The sequence below is a fragment of the Chrysoperla carnea genome, chromosome 1 (assembly GCF_905475395.1).
Source record: "Chrysoperla carnea chromosome 1, inChrCarn1.1, whole genome shotgun sequence".
Lineage (NCBI taxonomy): Eukaryota > Metazoa > Arthropoda > Insecta > Neuroptera > Chrysopidae > Chrysoperla > Chrysoperla carnea.
In genome coordinates, this window is record NC_058337.1 from 45,213,999 (window position 1) to 45,235,163 (window position 21,165).

At 29.6% G+C, this 21,165-nt stretch overlaps 1 protein-coding gene across 1 annotated transcript; it reads right to left on the bottom strand.

The window, feature by feature from the left end:
- Positions 1 to 2,807: 2,807 nt before the first annotated feature.
- LOC123304907 (acyl-CoA Delta-9 desaturase) lies at positions 2,808 to 20,760 on the bottom strand. Its single transcript, XM_044886454.1, has 6 exons — positions 20,585 to 20,760; positions 18,481 to 18,709; positions 17,232 to 17,362; positions 4,910 to 5,115; positions 4,660 to 4,845; positions 2,808 to 3,127 (listed from the first exon to the last, which is right to left on the bottom strand). The coding sequence occupies exons 2-6, from the start codon at positions 18,707 to 18,709 to the stop codon at positions 2,818 to 2,820; spliced, it is 1,062 nt and encodes a 353-aa protein (XP_044742389.1). The 5' UTR covers positions 20,585 to 20,760; the 3' UTR covers positions 2,808 to 2,817.
- Between the last annotated feature and the right edge of the window lie 405 nt (positions 20,761 to 21,165).

A 21,165-nucleotide genomic window follows, 5' to 3' on the forward strand; every position in this document is an offset into this window, starting at 1 on the left:
AAGTTATTTCGCGATGAAAATTTTAAATTACACAACTTACAAAAATAGTTTGCATACTATTTTTTTCGAAGGACATTACATCTATAAAAATATTTTACACTTGGTGTGCCTATTCCAGAAAAATCTTCTTCAACTCTTAATACTTTCAAAAATGTATGAACATTATCGATTTCATACCGTTTTGAACCAAGAAACAGCGAAAACACATCCTAAAGCTGTTTATACTTGCCAAATTTTGATCGAGCTCTAGACAAAATTACAAATGATAAAAAGTGGTTTCACGTCGAATGATAAAACTCGAACTTTCTAATATAAATAGAAGTGAAAAAAGTAGTTTTAGGAGTGAAATCTTTTTGTAAAAAATGGGATATTGATGAAAATACCTGGAGAATTGGCTAGAGATAAATAATAGGTATCTTTTGAACTAATTCGAGATGATCGTATACATTTCAAAATCCAGTCTTGTTTTCTCAACTACATTTTTTGTCTCAAATTTAAAGCCTAGCTTGAACCTATGACTTTATTTATTTATTAATTTGCGAGTATATTTTACATATAATATTATATGGTTTTCGAATGGGAGGAGGGCGCTAAAAAGGTATTGTGTCCCGGGCGCGAGTTAAGCTAGCTACGCTACTGACAATGATGCGCAATTTGCAAAAACTAGATGATGCGCAATTTCCACATCAAATACAGAATGGCCTGTGTCTTCAGATTTATATTAAAGACTTCTAGATACCCACCCGCTTTGCTGGAAAATTTCAACTTTAAAAACAAAGACTACCGTGTTATAGCCCTCACTTATAGCCCTCCCTTTTGTTCACAATTTCATGGATATTAATTTTTTGGTGCGGAACCTTAATTTTGTTTTAAATAAAATGTAGCCCATGATATTCGCTGATTATGTAACTTTCTTTTTTGAAAACAATTTTTAAATTTAGTTAAGTACTAGCGGCCCCGACGGACGTTGTCCCGTAAAAACGTAACTCCAATTCATGAATACCTATACTACGTTTAGCCTGTCCGCTAAACCCATCCCGCTAAACCCCAATTTAACTCCTATTTATTGGAGTGGCCTGACCTTCGACCTTTGGCCTGACCTTTGATAGTAGAGCTCGCTGCGCTCGCATATGGCTCTAATAAATGCCTATTGACAATACCTGAATACTATTAAAAATACATAGTACACATAGTATACATAATGTGATATGATTTATATGCGCTCCCACCATTTAATGAAATTTCATTTTTTTGGTACGGAGCCCTCAAAAACAGTTGTAGTGGACCGAATGGTAAATCTAAACCATTCTCCAATCCCCTTGAACTCACACAAAAAATTTCATCGAAATCGGTCCAGCCGTCTAGGAGGAGTTCAGTCACATACACACGCACACAAGAAATATATATATTAAGATTTAATTCAAAAATGACGAATATCAACTTCGATGCAAATCACCCCCAAAATAACTTTCTACAAAACATACATAACTTTCTACAAAACATACATAACTTTCTACGATAAAATACGAAACACGTCTTCCATCATTAAATGTTTTTGTGAACAATTGTTTATACTCATCGTTTTTTTTAAGAATGCGACTTGAAACACTATATTTTTCCATCGCTGTTTCGTTGGTTTAAGAACTGATGATCCATTCTATAGTAGGAGAGATCAAGAGGGAATTTGAGGGGTAACTCGAGCGAGTCACATTAACATATAGCAGAGTTCTTTTAGCATTTCTATATACGCACTTAATATTTTATTAATTATTTTCCCAATAATCGCGAAGTCAAAATTTTTGACGGTACGTCTATGGTCTCCTTAAACATTTTTTTACAAAAAATGACACGTTGATAAATAAAGGTTCACCATCCCTGGTATATAATGTCAAAAGAACAATATTAATTAAGGCTCTTTGTTTAAAATTTACTTTTATAATCGATTATTTTGTCTCTAGGTCAAATTTTTTATCAAATTAAAATAAATTAATTTTCATATATCAAATAATTAATTTTTTTTTTGGGCTTATTTTGTTTCAATTATATTTTCCTTGATTTTGTCACTTAGTATGTTTGGTAAGTTGAAACACACTTTTGAAAGCTTATCTATCAAGTAGAAAGTATCATGTAATGCAGACTTCAGAAATAGAACCGGAGTATCGGTCAGTTTATTTTGTTGGGATATTAGTGAGATAAGGTTTAATAAACACAGATTATTGAAATTCCCACAAACAGCAACTCTAATGTCTATAAAATTCGATGTAGAGCGACAATTATCTATGTTCGGAACTTAAAATTATTTTTCAATTGGAATCCATTTTTGAAGCTAACTATCTAGTTGTATTTATTTTAAATTGTTAAATTATTGTAAACTTAAGTTAAATTTTCACGTTCGATTTTTTTATGGGTTATTTTATTCAAAGGGATAGTAAAAAACCTTACCAAAATAAAATTTAGAATTGCATCCTTTTTAAGGATATTCGAAAAAAAGTAAAAGATTTGTGCTCGATGAATGCAAAAGTTAAGTGAATTGAGCCCGCACAGCGTCAGAAATTCTTACAAAAATAAAATTTTATAAAAATTTCAAACCGACATGTCCTAAACGTGCGGGACATATCGAACTAATCTTTATTAAAATCAATTATTTTAAAGATAGTGATATAAAGTTTTGCTATGATAGGGCAGAAAATGAATTTTTAACACAGGAATCAATAAATTCTTAGACATTTATCATATTTAATTATATTAATTTATGTACAAAACATAATTATTTTAAAATATCTAATAATATAATAATTAAAAAAACATCAAAAACTATTATTTATTTGAGTACAAATAATGATTTTCTAACTTATCAGCTGCACCAGTTGCAGCATTTTCTAAACAAACTTCAATTGGTAATCCCGTATCTAATGAATTTGCAACGGCCTCTTTTACAGCAGCACTATCAATTGTACGTAATCCAGTGGCCCAACCCATTGCAGCCCATATACGTATAAATGTTGTTGTACAACTTGATCCATAACAACCAAACTCATCGCATTGATAATCCCATGGCGTTAAATGATGATATTGTGGCCAGTAACTTTTCGTTATTAAAAATACTAGGTTTGTGTCTGAAGGATATCTGGAAAAAAAATGTTGTTCAGGTAAAAAATCGAATAATACGTTTATGCATTAGATGATTAGAGTGTAGGATGGTGACAGAAAAAGGTTGGCCCATTTTCCCACTTCTGCATTGGAGTTCCCTGAGAAGTATTTTATAAAAGCATAGGCGGTCTTTTTGTATCAAGTGCTTTATATTAGGACGGGATATGGGTGTCGTCAGTCAATGAGCCAAATAGAGAATACCTGGAAGATACAAAATATGAATTATAAAGAAAAAAATTTAAAGGGTCCCGATTCCTAAAAAACGAATTTTAGCACTTTGCTGGCGCATGTCACTTCACTTGGCAGATTTAGAAATGATTTTGATTAATTGTTTATTGACGATTCTTTAGAATTTGGATAAAGCAATCCTGATATTTATTTGCAAATATTTCTTCAGTATCTTTTGCAAGACGCCCTTCAATAGCCGTGTACTCCGATTACGGGACGGGCGAACCGACCGTTTTTATACTGAAAAACACTCTAAAACTTCAATTACATCATCATTACATCTATTAATACTTTCACACTACCTTTTAGGCCGCGAAGTTTTTTTTTATTTGCATTTGCGTTTATACGAGGAGTGAAGCGTTTTCTTTATATAATCAGTCCTTAAAAATAGCTGGGCAACGTTTACCATACAGCTTAGCACATCATTAATTAATATTTTGACAAATCATTCAAGTCAAAATATACAATATATAGAGAGAGAAAACGCGAAAATAGTAGTGCTTTAGACCTATTTTATTATTAATTTATCTGAAATGCAGTTTGATCAATGAAAATGAAACTTTCAAAGTGCAATGAAATTTTAAATTTAGTATAATTTTGCTATTTTAAGCAAATGACTGGATTTTGAATCATTTTCATCTGCCTTTTCCTAGCTTCCCTTGGCGACGCCCATGATGGACGAGTTGCTGTTGAATAAATTCTCTCATTGCGTATAATTTTTGGAAACAGAGACAACTAATGTCTTTCTGACACTTTTATATGTATATAGATTAAAGTTCCAACATGGGGAAAAATAATGGTTTTCGAGGACGTATATTTGCAGTAATATTCGCACGAAAAAATAAATTACAGACAGTCTTATATTCTAATTTAAGGATCTATCTTAAAAGCCCAGACCATGCGATGATTGAAAAAGTTTTCACCTCTCAGTTTTACTCGCGAAAAGGTTATATCCGAAAAAAGACTATTTAAATTGTTTATTCCAGTGTATATACCCAAACAAGTTTTTAAAAATAAAGGTTCCAATGGCTTTCCTTTTCTCATAACAGCAGATTTGGAATGTATATTGCCCATTGTATTATATCTTAACTGGTAAAATAAAATTCTTAATTCTTGCCTTTGAAGACTTTTGACTCAGTCATCAAGAACTACTAGTATTTCTCTTCAGAAAGTTTGACCGAAAGCCATTCTCCATGATTTTTGGAGTGATGGTGGTTCTTTTCTTGCTATTTGCGTGTGACAAAAAATTAGCTTTCTTAAGGTATAAAAAATGTTACTCACTTGTCATTTGGTTGAAGTCCCCAAACTAAAATTGCACTATTCACTAACCATGCCATATGATATGCAATACAATGGAATAAAATTCCAGCTATGAAAACACTATTTATTGTTGAATCACCCCAATATTCCATTGGTGCATTTACTGGTAATATACATGCGACAAATACAAATAAAACCCAGAAATATCTAGAAACAAATTAAAATAGGTAAAAACAGACGTACGAAATGTTTTTATAAAATATCTTTTTACTTTTTTTGGAACATTACAACACCATCTTGTTCAATATCAGACATATCGATTTCTTTGGCAATTTCTTCATCTTGAGGTGATGCTTTTTCTACATTACTCAAAAAATGTGAATATAATAATCCTTTACTTATGTTGTACGGATCTTTGTTTGTTCCTAAATATTTATGATGAATTCGATGCTTTAAAACCCAGTTGTAAATTGTACCCTGAAACAAAAGGATTTGAAATTTATTAATATGAAGAACTAGCAATTTGTTGCAACCTATTTCAGTAACTTAAATGTAGAGTGGCCTAATACAGGCCCGTGTGCAGGAATTATCCAAGGGAGGCGTCAAAGTCAATAAAAACAAGAAATCCTTTTTTCGAGAAAGAAAACATTTAATTAGGTCTAAATGTGATCAGATATTCAGTCTCTATTTTTCAATAAGTTAAGTCTACGATCTACAGAAAAAAACATGTGCATCGACCTCTACACCGCGATATATATTGAGTGACGGCTAAAATGATCTAAGGTATGTTTTGAGACGACGCAAGGTTGAAAAGAAGCTCTCATTCATTTTTCTGTTCAGAAAAAGACAAGCAAAATTTGAGAAAATATAAAGTTAAAGCTTAAGTTTTCCGCGGTAGTATAATCGGCACAGAAGCAGTTTTATCGAAACCGGAAGTGGGGCGGGTAAGAAACTCGAGAAACCATGAACAAGTTAATGTAGAGGATTGATTGACTCAAGTGTTGTAAATCATTTTAAGAAAAAGCATAACGATTTATTAGTCCTTTTTAGAATTACAACTTCCTACTATGTATTTAAAGTATTTTATCTATGACTTTGTTTAAATATATATAGCAAACAACAAAAATAGTCGAAAACGAAATTAATATTATTTATTGTATATACGTTTCATACTGCAATGTTGCAATTTAATCATTGGTGGATTTAGGTATAGGCTGGCTAATATTTATCCTAGAGCGGCAAAATTAAAACATTAAAAATAAATCAATTCATAAAAATTTTACATAATTTAAAAATTTAATTATTACAATTCAAGCCTCTATTGATTTTTTGCTTGTCTAAGCCAACGGCTCCTGTAGTCTGTAGATTCAAATTTCATCAATACCATTGTTGGCTAATAAAAATTGTATAATAATTTTGATAAAGATATGGGCTTGTTGAAAAATTAAAAAAAATAGGTGACATTTTATAAGTTCTTTTTAAGATTTTAAGTAACAGTAGAAAAACATGCGATGCTGGATACAAAACGCCAAAGAAACAGTAGAAAAAGATTTTTTTTTCAAGGATAACTTGAAAAATGGTCGTTTTTCTATAGGTAATATTCAAAAAGCCGAAATCTTTTTAAGCAAAACCTAAAGCATAAAACCTAAATTCACCACTGAATTTCGTATACCCCAATTATTAATCACTTCTTTTATATAGTACATCAATAAATATCTTGCAGGGGTCATTGGTTGTTCGATCGACACAAAATTTCTGTTTGTAGCTCTGGGTCTATTACCCTAAGCGCCCAAAACTATTTATTTATACACCATCGTTTTATTACTTGACCTATTGCCTAAACACATACAAATTTGCACAATACTGTATAGATGATTGCATAAACCGACGACATAGTATACAAAACCAATGAATGCCTTGCATTGTAAGTCATATTTTTATGAATATTTAATTATGTTGCATTTATTTAAATTCTATATTATGATATAAAGAAATATGTTTTTATTACACCTATATGTGTAGTTATTGTAACGCATGTACATATTAAATAATGGAAAATTATATATCATAATATAATGAATATAATAGAAGGAAACAGTCGTGCTCAATAAAACCGAACATATATGAATAAACAATGAAGGAATTATTATTTCTTGCTCATTCAATATGATAAATTTTTAAGATCGATCTCATCTATGGAATATCTATGTCTTCAAAGGTAGCTTTTCTAAATGAGTTGTCGACAAATTAGAATGATAATCTGTTAGGACTCAACACACTGCAAGCATCACTATACATTCACGAATGCCTTTTGCGATGATATTGCTTAAACTGTTAAAAATTATCTCGAATGTTTAAGAATTAACGAAATTTTGCAAGAATGACTTGAAATACTCGAGAATGATCTAGAATTATAAAATATTACAGAATGTAAAAAAAAAGAATGTCGAAAAATATAACCAACTTGCTGCTGAGTTAATCACGAAAGGCTACAGAGTCTCATTGGATGCATTCGTCGTTGGTTCGCTTGGATTCTGGCTATCTCAGAACTATGGGGTAGCGAAGGGTTTGGGAATAGCAGCCAAGTATACGCAGACCTTGGCTCGATTGATAGTGTCGAACACGATGCGGTGGTCGAGTGGCATCTACATAGAACATCTAACCAGGCAGAGGCAGTACCATGATCAGCCCAATTTTTTGAGAATGATTTGGAATATTCGAGAATAATTTAGAATGTTCCAAATTTTTCGAGAAGAATTTAGAACATAATGCAGTAATTCTTGATTCCATGACGTGTGTGATATACTCTTGCCTGGAAACCCCCGACCATTGCAGCAAGTAAAGAATAAAATGTATAGTTAAGTTACTCATAAGCAAATAGATAGCTTGAATACCTATCATTTTATTGTACCGGACTTGGGTATATATTGTAAAATATTCGATCATTCATATCCACTTCCACTCTTAACCCCATATCCTTGCGTCGGGCAACAGTTTTAGAATGTGCACATCATACTCTTTTATTTGATACCCCACAACTTGGATGTATTTGATAACTAGTTGTGAACTACCCGCTTTGCTGGGCAACATCCCCACTTGCACCCCTCCCTCCACATTTCCTTGCGTGGGATAACAGTTTTGTAATGTACACGTCATGCTCTTTTATTTGATACCCCACTTAGGTATATTTGTAAATATTCGATAATTCCTTCCCACTTTCTCGCTACACCTTTCTACCCTCCGAAGGTTAAAAGTAGATAAAAACAATAGATCTTTGAAGCTGGTTGTATATCGTGTCAATATTTGAGCTTAATCGATGCACAACTTTTTTAGTTTTTGAAGCATATTTCTCTCAACCCCTATTTCAACCCCTTACTCTACTATAATATGGATGTATTATACATAAAAACCTTCCTCTTGAATCACTCTATCTATTAAAACCGCATCAAAATCCGTTGCGTAGTTTCAAAGATTTAAGCATACAAAGGGACATAGGGACAGAGAAAGCGACTTTGTTTTATACTATGTATTGATATTCGATTTTTCATGAATAGGAAAAACACACGTGTCCATGAGGGAAAAGAAAAAATTTAGTAGATATTTTATAGAAGCGTAACTATTAGTAGTTCTGTACCAAATATTCATTCCATGATACTTGATTTTGTAAGAAAATCTTTTATAATGTATTTCCTTAAAAATCTGTTAAAAAATTCAATTCTGCCGGTTCGAACTTTACATATATAACTTTAACCATTGTTTCGAATTTTTCGTACAACGATAAAATATAATTTCAGATTTTCGATGAATAAAGAGGCAATGCTTACACATACTGCTTATGAGAATAATAATTAGAATTATCTTCTGTAAATATTATAAATCACATTAATAAATATCTAGTAACACGACATTTAGGCAAACATTAATCTGTATTAGTTCCACATATAGGTTAAAAAAAAAACCATCCTCGAAGCAGGTTGTATATCGCGTAAAAATTTGAGCTCAATCGATGCAGAACTTTATAAGTCCATAAGCAATACACAAACGAACATAACATTTTTATATACCTATATAGAAAATAATTGGTTCAATAACCTTATTAATTATTATTAAACAGATTAAAAAAAAGTAGCTCATCTGATTCAATCTTGTTTTAGTCGAGTGTACAATAAATATGATTACTTCATAATAATATTTAATAATAATAGATAGATATACCTACAGATATACAAAATTAGACACATAAATAATTATATATTTATCCATTTGTAAATTCATAGTAATTATGTGTGTGTATGCACTTTTATTTTTCATTTTTTCACAAAAATAAAAATGCAACACGTTTTTATAGCGCTATATGTTCTAATAAATGTTGCAAAATATTTGTAAATAGAAATTCATTCACAAATTAATATAGTATAAAAAAATTAATTGCATATAAATTTTAATTATTATTAATAATTTTGTTAAACAAAATTTATTTTACTTAATGAAAATAATTTTCACTACGATGTGAAATGAAAATTACAATTATGTGTATAAAATCTAAAAATGTTTTAATTATTAAAAAATACATTAATGAATGTTAATATTTATGTATTTTTAACCAATTTCTTCATAAATTTTATTAATTGTATTGTGGTTAATAATAGTTGACAATTTGAAAGATAAATTAAATGTTAATTAAAAACTAAAATTACATTTTACACAGATAATAACTTCTTCCGGTTAAATTTAAAAAATGAATCTGGATTTTGCTTTTCAAAAAATTTTTAATATTTCTATTTTTTGATCCAATTAATTTTCAATCATATATTCCCACAATCAATTCAATCCCTTTTTTTTTGTAAATATTAGGTAATATTTCTCTTTACAGATCTAAAATAATCAAAATAATGCAAATAATTAATTTTTTGAGGTAGATTTGTATCTTTGGGAATATATGAATTAATATCCACTAAGCTGGTGATTAAATTCGAAAGGTAAAAAAATAAACCGAGTAATACAGTTTAGATCAATTGTATATAATTTGATGTTAGAAAACCTAAAAATGTCGAATGAGTATGCATTCGACAGAGGCCCAATCATAATGTCGTTACAGTCTCTTTAAGTTTGAAATGTCCAATACGTCGACATGGAAATTAGAGTGTGAAGGATACTAAACGCTAGAGGATAAATTTATTCCGCGGAGCACAACGTGATTTTGGATTTGATGTGCGTAAATATTTTCAAAACAACAAAATTTGTCCAAAATTCGATGGTGTACCAAATTTAGACCCACTCCAAAATGTAATCCGATCAGAGCGCCTAATAAACAACTAATCTCGCCCTGCCGCAAAAGACTATTACGAGACCGAGAACGTCGTCTCGTTAGTCTTGGTTTTAATTGAACCACGATCCGGTTGATTTACCAAATTGTGACAGCTCGTAAACTTAAAGGATATCCGTGCATTTTGTAGTCGAATGCGATCTCGTGTTTTGATATCACCGAAACATTTTTACATAGCTTTACAAAGACAAGGTTAAAACTAGATGTTTCAGTTAAAAGCCATACAATCCTTAATAATCCAGACAATTATGTTTAACTTTTATACAATAATAAAATTCATGTAAAACATGAAGTTGCAAAGTTGTTGGCAACCAGGAAAAATTTTTTTTTATTAAATAGGCATAATAAGTATGCTTTGGTAGTATTAAATTCAAATTTGTACTAATTAAGAATGTATGAGCACGGTAGTGGAGGCACAAATTTAAAAAATATATTTTTTCAATTTTGATGATAAATTATATTATAACTTGACGATATAAGACGAAAAGTAAGAATAAAATTTTTCGATATCAAAATATCGAAAATTGAAAATTTTGTTTAATTATTCAGCTTTCGATATTTCGAAAACCAAGGCACATATCGAGAATTGTATTATTATTTTTCGTCTACATTTATGAAGTTATAACAAAATTTATCATCAAAGTTGAAAATAATATAATTTCAACCCTAAATCTACTCTGCTCTTACATCCCTTATATGGACGGAGACCAAATACTTGGTTTTTTTTCTTTTCAATGCCATTGCTTATATGATTAAACTATGCAAAACTTTCAAATACAGTAGAACCTCGATAAGTTAAAGTCCAAGGGAAACACAAAATATTTTAAGTTATAGAGGTTTTAAGTTATCAAGGGTCTATGTTAGGTAAAGGTTAATATAGAGGTATGTACATGTTTCTATGTACCCTAGTTATTATAGAGGTATGTACATGTTTCTATGTAGTTACTGAGGGCCTATACAGAGATTATTTATTTAAGTTATAGAGGTTGCGTATTTTAAGTTATAGAGGTTTTGGGCTCTGATGGGAAGGGAACATAGTATTTTTTGAAGTAACAGAGGTTTTTATGTTACCGAGGTTTAAGTTATCGAGGTTCTACTGTATATCGATTTTTAAGATTCCTTCATAAGAGCCAATAATGTATTTTATATCGATTTTCAATGACTTTTTTCTTAAAAATTTGCACGGATTCCTATGCTGAAATTTTAACCACATATTCTGTGAGTAAAAGTCTGCCTATACAAAAATTTTGGGCCTTTAAATCAAACATTGTTGTCATGCTCATACATACACCTTAAGTTTTGAAAAATTGGTTAGATCTAGACTGCAAAATTTTTGAAAAAAACAACAGGAATTTAATAAGAAATTTTTCAGTAGGTACATATGTACGTACTTAAATTAGATTGGTTGGTATCATTTTTATCATAATAAATACCTACATAATTAAAATAATATAAACTTATTATTGTCAATAAAGTGATTAAAAAAATACTCAAAAACAATCATAATATCGAAAAATATGCCAAGAAACATATAGTACACGATTTCATAGGACAATGAAAACGAAATATCTCGCTTTATGAAAGGGTTTTACTACTACTATTATAAATAATCAAAATACGTATTTTGACTACCAAGTAGTCATCATCAGTCTAGCCGAAATACTTTTATATAATATAATATAAAAAATTGATCTAGGAAATTGAGGCAAAAATCGAAATTTATTTTATACCCACTGTGCAAAGCACTTGATGCATGTGAGTAGGCATATTGTTGAGAGAGTGTATATTTCATTCTATTTTGAATCTGTTATACCAACTGCGGAACAGTTGGTAGGAAAAAGGTAAAATTTCAAAAAAAATGCTTAACTAGGTAAAATTTCATGTCAATAGTCTGCAGCTTTTTGAACATTGATTGTAAGATAGATTTATAAGCCTGATTACGTCGACCTTATTTTCACAAATAAATTTCCCAACATTTGACATGATATTTAAATTTAAACATATTATATATTGATTTATAATAACTTTTTTTTATCTTCATTATCCATATAAAATAAAGATGTTATTCTTTTGTTTAATTGTTATTAAGTAATAGAGAAAATAATTATTGTCAAATGTCAATTATTACTTTGTAAGAATTACAAATCATATTTATTTTTATATGAAAATTATTTATTCCTAAAGAGCATGACGAACACCTAGGTAAACAAAAAATCTTTTATGAAAGAGAGGTAGTTGCCTTATGTCGAATTTGTTATATTACGCATAAAAATGTAAGCCTGGACCCTTGATACCATGACAAAATTTGAAAGTGAAAATTGATTAAAAAACGAAGAAGTTATAAGCATTCAACGATTGTTGCTCATCCTTTTAGCAAAAGAAAGTTTTATATATATCTCTATGCTAATATCAGAATCCTATTCCTATCTTAATTAGGAATTTTAAAGTTCATATTTTGCGTACTTCTAAAGGTTTTCAAAAACCAACTTCACTTTTCTGCCCGTACAGTGAGAATTCTTCAACCGAAGTATATTATTATTGTAAATATTTTATTGCCAGATATTGGTAAAAGTAAAGTCAGTATACGTATTTTTACAATAAAATGATTTTTTTCTTAATCCCTCCATTTTTTTAAACTTATTTTCTTCTTTTTAGTCCAGCTAATTACATAAGCGTGTTTTTTAAACTATTAATTATTTTCTACTTTTTAGTTCAGCTACCTACAAAAGCGTGTTTTTTAGTTTTTTAAACTATTATTTATTAAAATTATGGAATGTTATCTGCGCTTCCACCAGAATGATATGAATTATTTATATTATAAAATTGTTAATCCTGAAGATTCTGATCAAGATAATCGAACAAACTTATTAAATTATGATAAGTGTGCGTGTAGTTTCAATTCAATCCGACGTTTTTAAATGAGTAAAATCACGTTCAAAGATTCCGATTACATCGATACATCCCAGGCTAATTAAAGTGTGTTAATTAACATTTATGGTGAATATGATACCTTAATAATACAAGATTTATGTTACCAACTAATGTTTTGTTTCATATGGGTATCCAAATACACTGACAAAATTACTTGTGTGGTTAAACAGAAAAAAAATAAAAAAATTATTGTGTTGCAAATAATAGCTAGGAAAAATTATACAGTTTTATGCATGCAGTTAAGTAAACAGGGATGGCAAATATTGGAAAGTAGAAAACAAAATTAAATAGTTTAAAAAATTGTCATTTTCGAGAAAAGCATCAGACTTAGATTTATCGCTAACTAGTACCTACATTCAAAATTTGAAATCCCGGTAATACAACTTTTTATTTGCGCATAGATAAAAAAACACCTAACACAGCGAATATAATTGCCTCGTGTCTGCCTGTCAGGTATTTGTCTTTAAGGCTATTTATTCCACGCAGATAATATTTACGGAAATCGTAATTAATCAAGAAAACCTAATTGCCGCAAATTAATTTCCAATCAAAAGTTCATCATCCAATCAAAAGTCTGTGCAGACCCTTAAAATTAAACATTATAAACAAAACTTAACTTGAATAAACTAAGTACTTCCACAGGGGAAAATTTAAGATCCTATTACACAATAGGTACTAGTTCTCAGAAATAAAGCCTTATATATTTTTGGCATTACAAGCATTTCTAGGAATAGTTATATATCAGTATGAATTAAGAGGGAATCGAGGGCGTAGTTGCCGCCGTATATAAGCCCTTCAATGATACGGAGCCCCCGAGCTACAGAGGCCCCTTACGTATGCAAGCAAAAATTAGTAAAATGTTATCCGCAATGTCACTTAAGGGGTCATTCATTAATGACGTAAGCATTTTAGAAAAACTGAAATCGTCTTCAGCTATACATGATTTAATAAATCAATTTGCCTAGCTCAATTTCTAAGAGGAAGTGATAACTTATAATCAATAAATATTTATTTTAATTTAATGCAAGCAATTTTTTTTCTTTTGTGAGAAATCTTCACCCTTCATTTGGGCCCCCCAAATAATTTTGATACGGGGCTCCTCCAGTGGCGTAGCTCGAATATATATGACATTGTTCGAATGTGAACTAACAAAAAAGCCTTGTTAAAATTTTAATCTATTTAATTTTAACTAATATTTACACCCCTATTAAATAAGTATATTTTTTCTTTTTTATGTTAGTGCATTCGTATTGTGTAATATTTTAACACAATAAGTGCAGTTACAGAATGCAATTTGTGACAGATGATTGAATAATGAATTATATACAATCATTTTATTGCTATCCAATTAAATTTTAGTATTTTAGTTAATAAATTTCACTTTGATTATTTATTTATGCCACTGGTCTTAGATATTTGTTTTATTGGGAAGTAGGTATGAATGCATTTTTGAAATATAAACATATTTTTTTGTTGAGTAAGGAGGAAATAAAATTATAATCTGTTTAAAAAAATCTATTTTTGTAGATTTAAACTATATAGTAGAAACTAAAAGGTAAATAGAGTGTAAACATTAGGTACCCGTAGTGCCCATTACTCAACAAGCTGTAATGGAACACAAATTAATACAAAAACTATGAAAACAGAAAATAATTTTATAAATTATCAAAAACTTTTGTAGAAGTAGGAATCATTTTCATTAATTCAAGAAGGTTCAATGTCAATTATGGACGCATGTCTACAAATGTTATTGATTAACTCATTTATTTACATAAATTTAAATAATTAAATTATAATTTTTTTCGGCTAGCCTGCTAACGGGTTCATTGACTAATGAATAACAGCCAATACGGCTAGCAAAAAAATTTCCATTTTAACCCCTGCCAGTAGCTCAGTGTACTTTAGCCAAGTGTAAAGGAAATGAGAGTGTTATCATATCATCAACTGTACACTTATCAACTAGCAGACGATTGAGACTTTTACATATACATTTACATAAAAATGATTCAGCTCCTATACTATAAAAGCGTATTCCTTGAACAATTTTAAAGAGGTTACATAGGGGCACGGGTGAAAGTTTTGAAACAAACATAAAATTAAAGTATGCAAAAATTACAGTGTGCTGATATTGACATTTGTATACATTTATTCAAATTTATGACAGTCTCATTCATATAATTTCTGCGGTAAGGGAAAATTTTAATAATATGAACAGCAAGTCTTGGAATCCTCAATGTTAGAAAAATATGAAAAGAATGGAAAGCGGAAAAGAACGCAAAGTGGAGGCAGATTAATCTGTCGAAGTGATTACTTCTTTATTATCGGCTCGGGAAATCTTCAGAGTAACATATATTCTGGTAAGTATAGACAGACTTGCGGTTTAACTTCAAAAGAGGCGAGAATTATAGAGCAATTTTTATTTGATCAATTTAAACAGTAAAGAAGTTCAAAATGTATCCATCTACGTTCCTATTTAACAACGTTAGCTCGAGTTTCGAGTCGCAGAACTACCCAAAACAACCAACGCGATTTTACAGATTCTAAAAAATAAATAACTTAAAAGAACTAAAAATGATTTTTATAGATTTTTATAACAAGGGCGCTAATTTATTAAACTGCCTACGGGCCAAAATTTGTTAATCTCCCTCTACACTTTACACTTTTTTCCCAAAGTTAAGAAGTTATAAGTAATGTTAAATTCAAGAATAAAAATATGTAGGGAGCCGTGCCTGGTACACAAATATAACTCAGACATAAAGATACGTTTTCAATTATTAGAAGACAAAAAATGTGCATATGGACAGTAAGAAGATGCAATAAGCGGAGAAAATACACTCAAGGAAATAATTTTAATTCGCCCGAAGCTACCTTGCTAATGTTGTGGTTTATTAGCGAATCTTTTCTAGGAAGAAATTCTGGACGTTGAAGCAAATTCATGGAAAGAAATCATTTCGAATTTAATAACTAACTGACTAACATTTAAACAGTAATAATTTTCTCTGCATTTATGTGCTCTCCATAAGATATTAAAAATAAGTCCGAAGCTTGAGAGATTTTAAGTAACGAGTGTTTATTAGGTTCTCTGGAAAGCTAATTTTATGCCATTATTGTTTAAATTCCTAAGAGCAGCGTGGCTGCCTTCAGTAAGGCGTAATTTTTAAGACGTATTTTAGACCTTTTTATCGAATATTTGGGGTGTGTATACCGGTAATGTCATGACTAATTAATCCTTTTTGTGTGGTTTCTCGGTGCAATCGCGACTTTACATATCACAATATATTGAGCACAAATCATCTACCAGCTGTAAAATTAAATCCCAAAAAACAATGTGTGGCACGTGTGGTATTGGTATCATGCTCACTTTACGCTTAATTCGAGCTAGTTACGGGGGGTGTCCTCAAACCCAAAGTCATATTTTCCTTAAAATTTTCACTAGTGGGATAACATTTGCTTTTGAATTAACCCAATATCATGGCGTTTGATATTATTTTTGTGTTTAATTTCGAATTAAAAATTATTATTACATTAAAAAATAGACCAACAAAAATAAAATCCACAATGAATTGCATACGTCACAATAATACAATTGGCAGGAAGGGTAAAAATACCACAAAAGTTTTGTAAGTATTTAGAAATTAATCCACTGATATTATTGAATCCATTTTTGGGAAGAAATGAAAAAATATGGGATAGTAATAAAAAGTAATTGAAATGTAAACTTATTACCTTCCATAGTAAAAATTCAGATATTATTAAAAAAAGTAAATTTAATATATGCATATTATGCCGTCTTTTTACCAATAATGATAATGCAAAACACATTGTATTATATACATACAATATAAGTTCAAAGCGGTCAAACCTCGAGTAAAAAAAGAAAACTCGTCAAATTAATTGTATAAATTAATTACGTTGTGAACTATAAGCTATAACATTTATTTCAAAACGACAAAAAACCTATTTACTTTTATATTACAATAAAAAAAAATCTACTCACTTTATTCTATGGAATTTTTGTAATATTAGTATATTTCTGGACACGAGCGTAACCAGCTTATGTGTTCTGACAGGGGGAGGGGTAAGCAAAGCAGGAATATTTGATCTAAAGGGGGTCAAATTATAAATTTTGTTCAAAAAATTTAATAAATTAAACATTATTTTGGAATAAATCAGTACTAACACAAATTAATGGTAAATACAGGTCTGCGGGGGAAAGATAGCTACCCCGACCTGTACTTCTCATAGTAAGCCCATGTTTCTCAATATTTTGTAAATAATACTGATAATCTGTTTTGAAATTTCGCAACAAATACATGAAAAATTTTGAATGACTTACCTGTCCAACTAATGTATACGCAATCATTAAAAGTATTCGAAGTCGTTTATTTGCTTTGTATGATCTATGTGCCCATAATCGATGTGCACCAGCCGTTACTCCTAATGTTGATACCAATACAAGCAACAATGCTAGAAGAAATGTGTTAATTTTAGAATATACTTAAACAATACTAGGCAATGGATATATACTTATGTATAATTAATCCCGACAAGAACTTTAATTTTAAGATGGAATCATAAAATGATGAAATAATTAATGCTTCGATGAAACGAAACGAATTTTTTTTTTTCGTACATAATACTTTCATAATATAACTTTACTTTCGATGAAAAGCTAATATAACAAATCATTTCAATAGTAATTACCAAAAGGAAATTCATCCCATATTGTCGGATGCGAAATGTTTGCAATAAATAATGATTTTTAATAAACAGTTATTAATTGAGATCACCACAATCAAGATGTGCAACGGTAATTCTCATTAAATGACTCTGAACTATAAATAGTACAGTAACAGATGTTATACAAAAATCGACTAATAAAGGAAAATGAAAAAAACCGCTCGCACCTTGCTAAAACCTCATGCAATGTGTTTCTTAGATTCAAATATCCATGGTGCAAATGTTTCTATTTGTTAATAAACAATAAATTTTTAAGTCAATGAAACGATAAATGTTAAAGTTCACTTAAAAAATTAGTAAATAGGCAACTTGTGTGACTTAAATATTAAGTGTTTGTCAAATAATCGAAAACTATTATACATGTGTAACTTATACGTAATTCAAGTTGCGTATTTATTAACTTAGTAAGTCAACTTTAACACTAACCATTTCATTAAATTAACAATTTATTGTTTATTAACAAATTAAAACATTTGCACCACTAACTCATGCCTAACTAATGATATTTGACACCTAAGAAAAGCATTCCATGAGGTTTTAGCAAAATTCGAGCGGTTTCTTTCATTTTCCTTTATTTGTAACATCTTTTACTGTACTAAAATGTTTCATTGCGTGTTTTCCTTATTAGAACCAGGGAATCTTCCTTATTGAAAGCCTAGAATACACCTGTATCAGTCAATTTTATAAATATATAATAAGTCGATATCATAAATTTATGAATGTGCTTGTTGCAAAATAATTCGTGCATTGCATTTTTTTAAATTCGTATTTCTTGATCTGAACATAATAACAAATTCTTGTTCACAGAAGCAATGAAAGTGAAAAATAAAAACAATTTAACTTACTAAAGAATATTGTCGTATACATTGCTTTTGTAAATACTAAATAAATAGCATATATTGACAATAAATTCAAATGAATAACTAGTAATACTAAAACCCAATCATATTCGCGTTTAATGACAGGATCGACTGCAGGCTTTTTTGATGTAAGTGGTGAAGTTTGAACGGGTGTTCCATTTAAACCAACTTTTTTCGACGAGGAATTAATTGTTGTTGTACTATCGGACGTCATCTGAAAAATATTATATAAAATATCTAACCTTTAAACATTTATTTTCAATTATATTTTTGTGGTTTTAGAAAATTTTCTATTTAATCACTTAAGTTACAAGGACAGTTTTTAATTTACTATAATTAGTATTAAAAGAGGTTGTATAATATATCAATAACCCGTAATTTAAATACGAATATTTGTCTGCAAGAAAGTTTATTAATTATTATATAAGGCTAAAAGCAGGGACGAATTTATGACGCAGCTATCTTGACCAGGCTCCATGGCCGAATTTATGACGCATCTAGCATGACTAGGCCATACGGTTTCCACAAGACAAGGATTTCTGCCAATGAGAAAAAAAATTACTCAAGTTCTTCGACTTGATTATTGATATTAATTTGAAAAAGTAACATTATAGAAATCCCTTGGGTTCAAGTGCTGAGTACGAGTTTTGTTTATTATTTTGGACAGAACCTTTTAATGTATTATTATATTTAAAATAAGAAGAGTTGAAAGCTGCAGTAAAGCATTAAAACATGAATAAACTCATGTTATCTAAAATGTTAGCCTGTTTGAAACAGGCTGGTAGTGACTGGTTGTTATTAGTCAGGTATCATTCATGTAAAATATTATATGTATACCCACAAGTTTTAAATTTAAAATATGTCTTGAGGCACACCCGTCTGCCTCAGTAGACGCAACTCAGAATTACCTAGTCCGGCACCTCCTTCAATTTTCCGGTGACCTCATTCCTCCGACATGGAGCGACAAGTAATAACGGGAAAATGAAGATAAAAGTTGTACGGGAAGGCATGAGCATAAGCTGCAGTTACTGAAACTTTTGATTATAGGCGGCAAATATCTCCAAGATTTAAATTTTAAACATACAGGGTGATATAAAAACGGCCACCATGACGTAGCATTATAATTATTTATGATAATATAATTTCAAGAATTTAGTAACTGGCAACCTCTACGGCGTGTATAACCTTATTGCGCCCCAGTGACTCCAGATTAAAGAGCGCATAATTGATGAAAATATTCGTTGTTTCGACGGACTAACTGTATCGATTAATTATAATTGCCAGTTGCTTTTACGTACTACAACCAAATGTCGGTTCAATGCCCATCAAAAAGCCTTCGGCGTCACCTAGACGGAGGGGGTTAGGTCTAAATTTCCCCCCTAAAACTCGAAAAACTTAGTCCAATAAACAGGTATTTATTGTGATATTTATAATTCCAGTCCGAAAAAACGAATTTCGTAATTCGGCGGAATGCCTTTTGTCACCGTCATGCTATAACATTAGCCAAGAGTGCGTCGTGCCACTTGGGCGAACCCTTTGCTTTTTATAATAAAATAATTAAAATTTAAATAAACTCTTTAATCACATACATAATAAAAAAATTACTAATTATGAACGGGAAGTAATATTTCTTCTGTTAAAAACATTTTAGATAAAAATTATTATTCTTCATTTATGTAATGCTATAAGAAGGATTGATAATAATAGGTATTTATGACAAAAGAATTTGAATAACTGAAAATCAAAATTTGCTAATTTTTTATTTTTGTTGTCATATAATTTTAAACTTTCACTTAAAGATATTTTAAATAATTAATATTATTTATTTCAATTAAATATCAATAAACATTAATCGATTCAATCAATTTCAACATAAATCATTAGTCATTTTAAAACTTATGGTCATTATAAAAAAACCCACGTTTTGAAAAATATTTAAAAATGATAACAATATGGAAATGATTTAATTCAAATTAAAGTATTATTTTATTATTAAAAGATTTAATTTAGAATCAAATTTTGAGTATAATATAGAAGAAATTTGCTAATTAATTAAAAAAAATTTGTACTATAAAAAATTAAAACTTACCTTAACTATTTTAAAAAGAATTTAAGTAGTTAAATAATCCCTGAAGCGGGACAATATATTAAAGTGTCTACACTATAAAATTCGAATTTAATTGTCGAAGGCAAAGTTGTTTAAAGGCACACCGTACGATCTTAATTAACTAAACTGTTTAAATATCGAATATTGAAGAAAGTCGAAAATGAATAAACATAATTTTTCAACTTGTAATATGACGCGTTATATTTCAAAAAAAATTTTTTATGAATATTTATAAGTAAATTGATTTTAGTTAATTTAATTGTATTTAAATAATCGTGCAATGTCACACATCGTATTATTTATTCAAAATTTAAATTAAACACAATAGTTGTTAAATTTACACTAAATAACTATTTTATAACTTAAATATATTATTTTCAGTAAATATAAGTGAATATATATTTAAGTTAATAGTACCTACCTATGTATTAATATATTAGATATTATATTATTTATGTTTGAGTGGGGTTTTTAATAATATTAAACTATGCGCTAAGCATTAGTTAACTATAGGGTGTTTTATCCACACAACCCCATCCAAACCGACGATACAATTTATTATT

What these genes read in the sequence shown, in the direction of transcription:
- LOC123304907 (XM_044886454.1), bottom strand. Translation starts at nt 18,709, where the DNA reads ATGACGTCCGATAGTACAACAACAATTAATTCCTCGTCGAAAAAAGTT. An exon ending in GTATACGACAATATTCTTTA is followed by an intron (nt 17,363 to 18,480) that starts GTAAGTTAAATT and finishes CATTTCTTCTAG; the next exon opens with CATTGTTGCTTGTATTGGTA. An exon ending in CGTATACATTAGTTGGACAG is followed by an intron (nt 5,116 to 17,231) that starts GTAAGTCATTCA and finishes CTTTTGTTTCAG; the next exon opens with GGTACAATTTACAACTGGGT.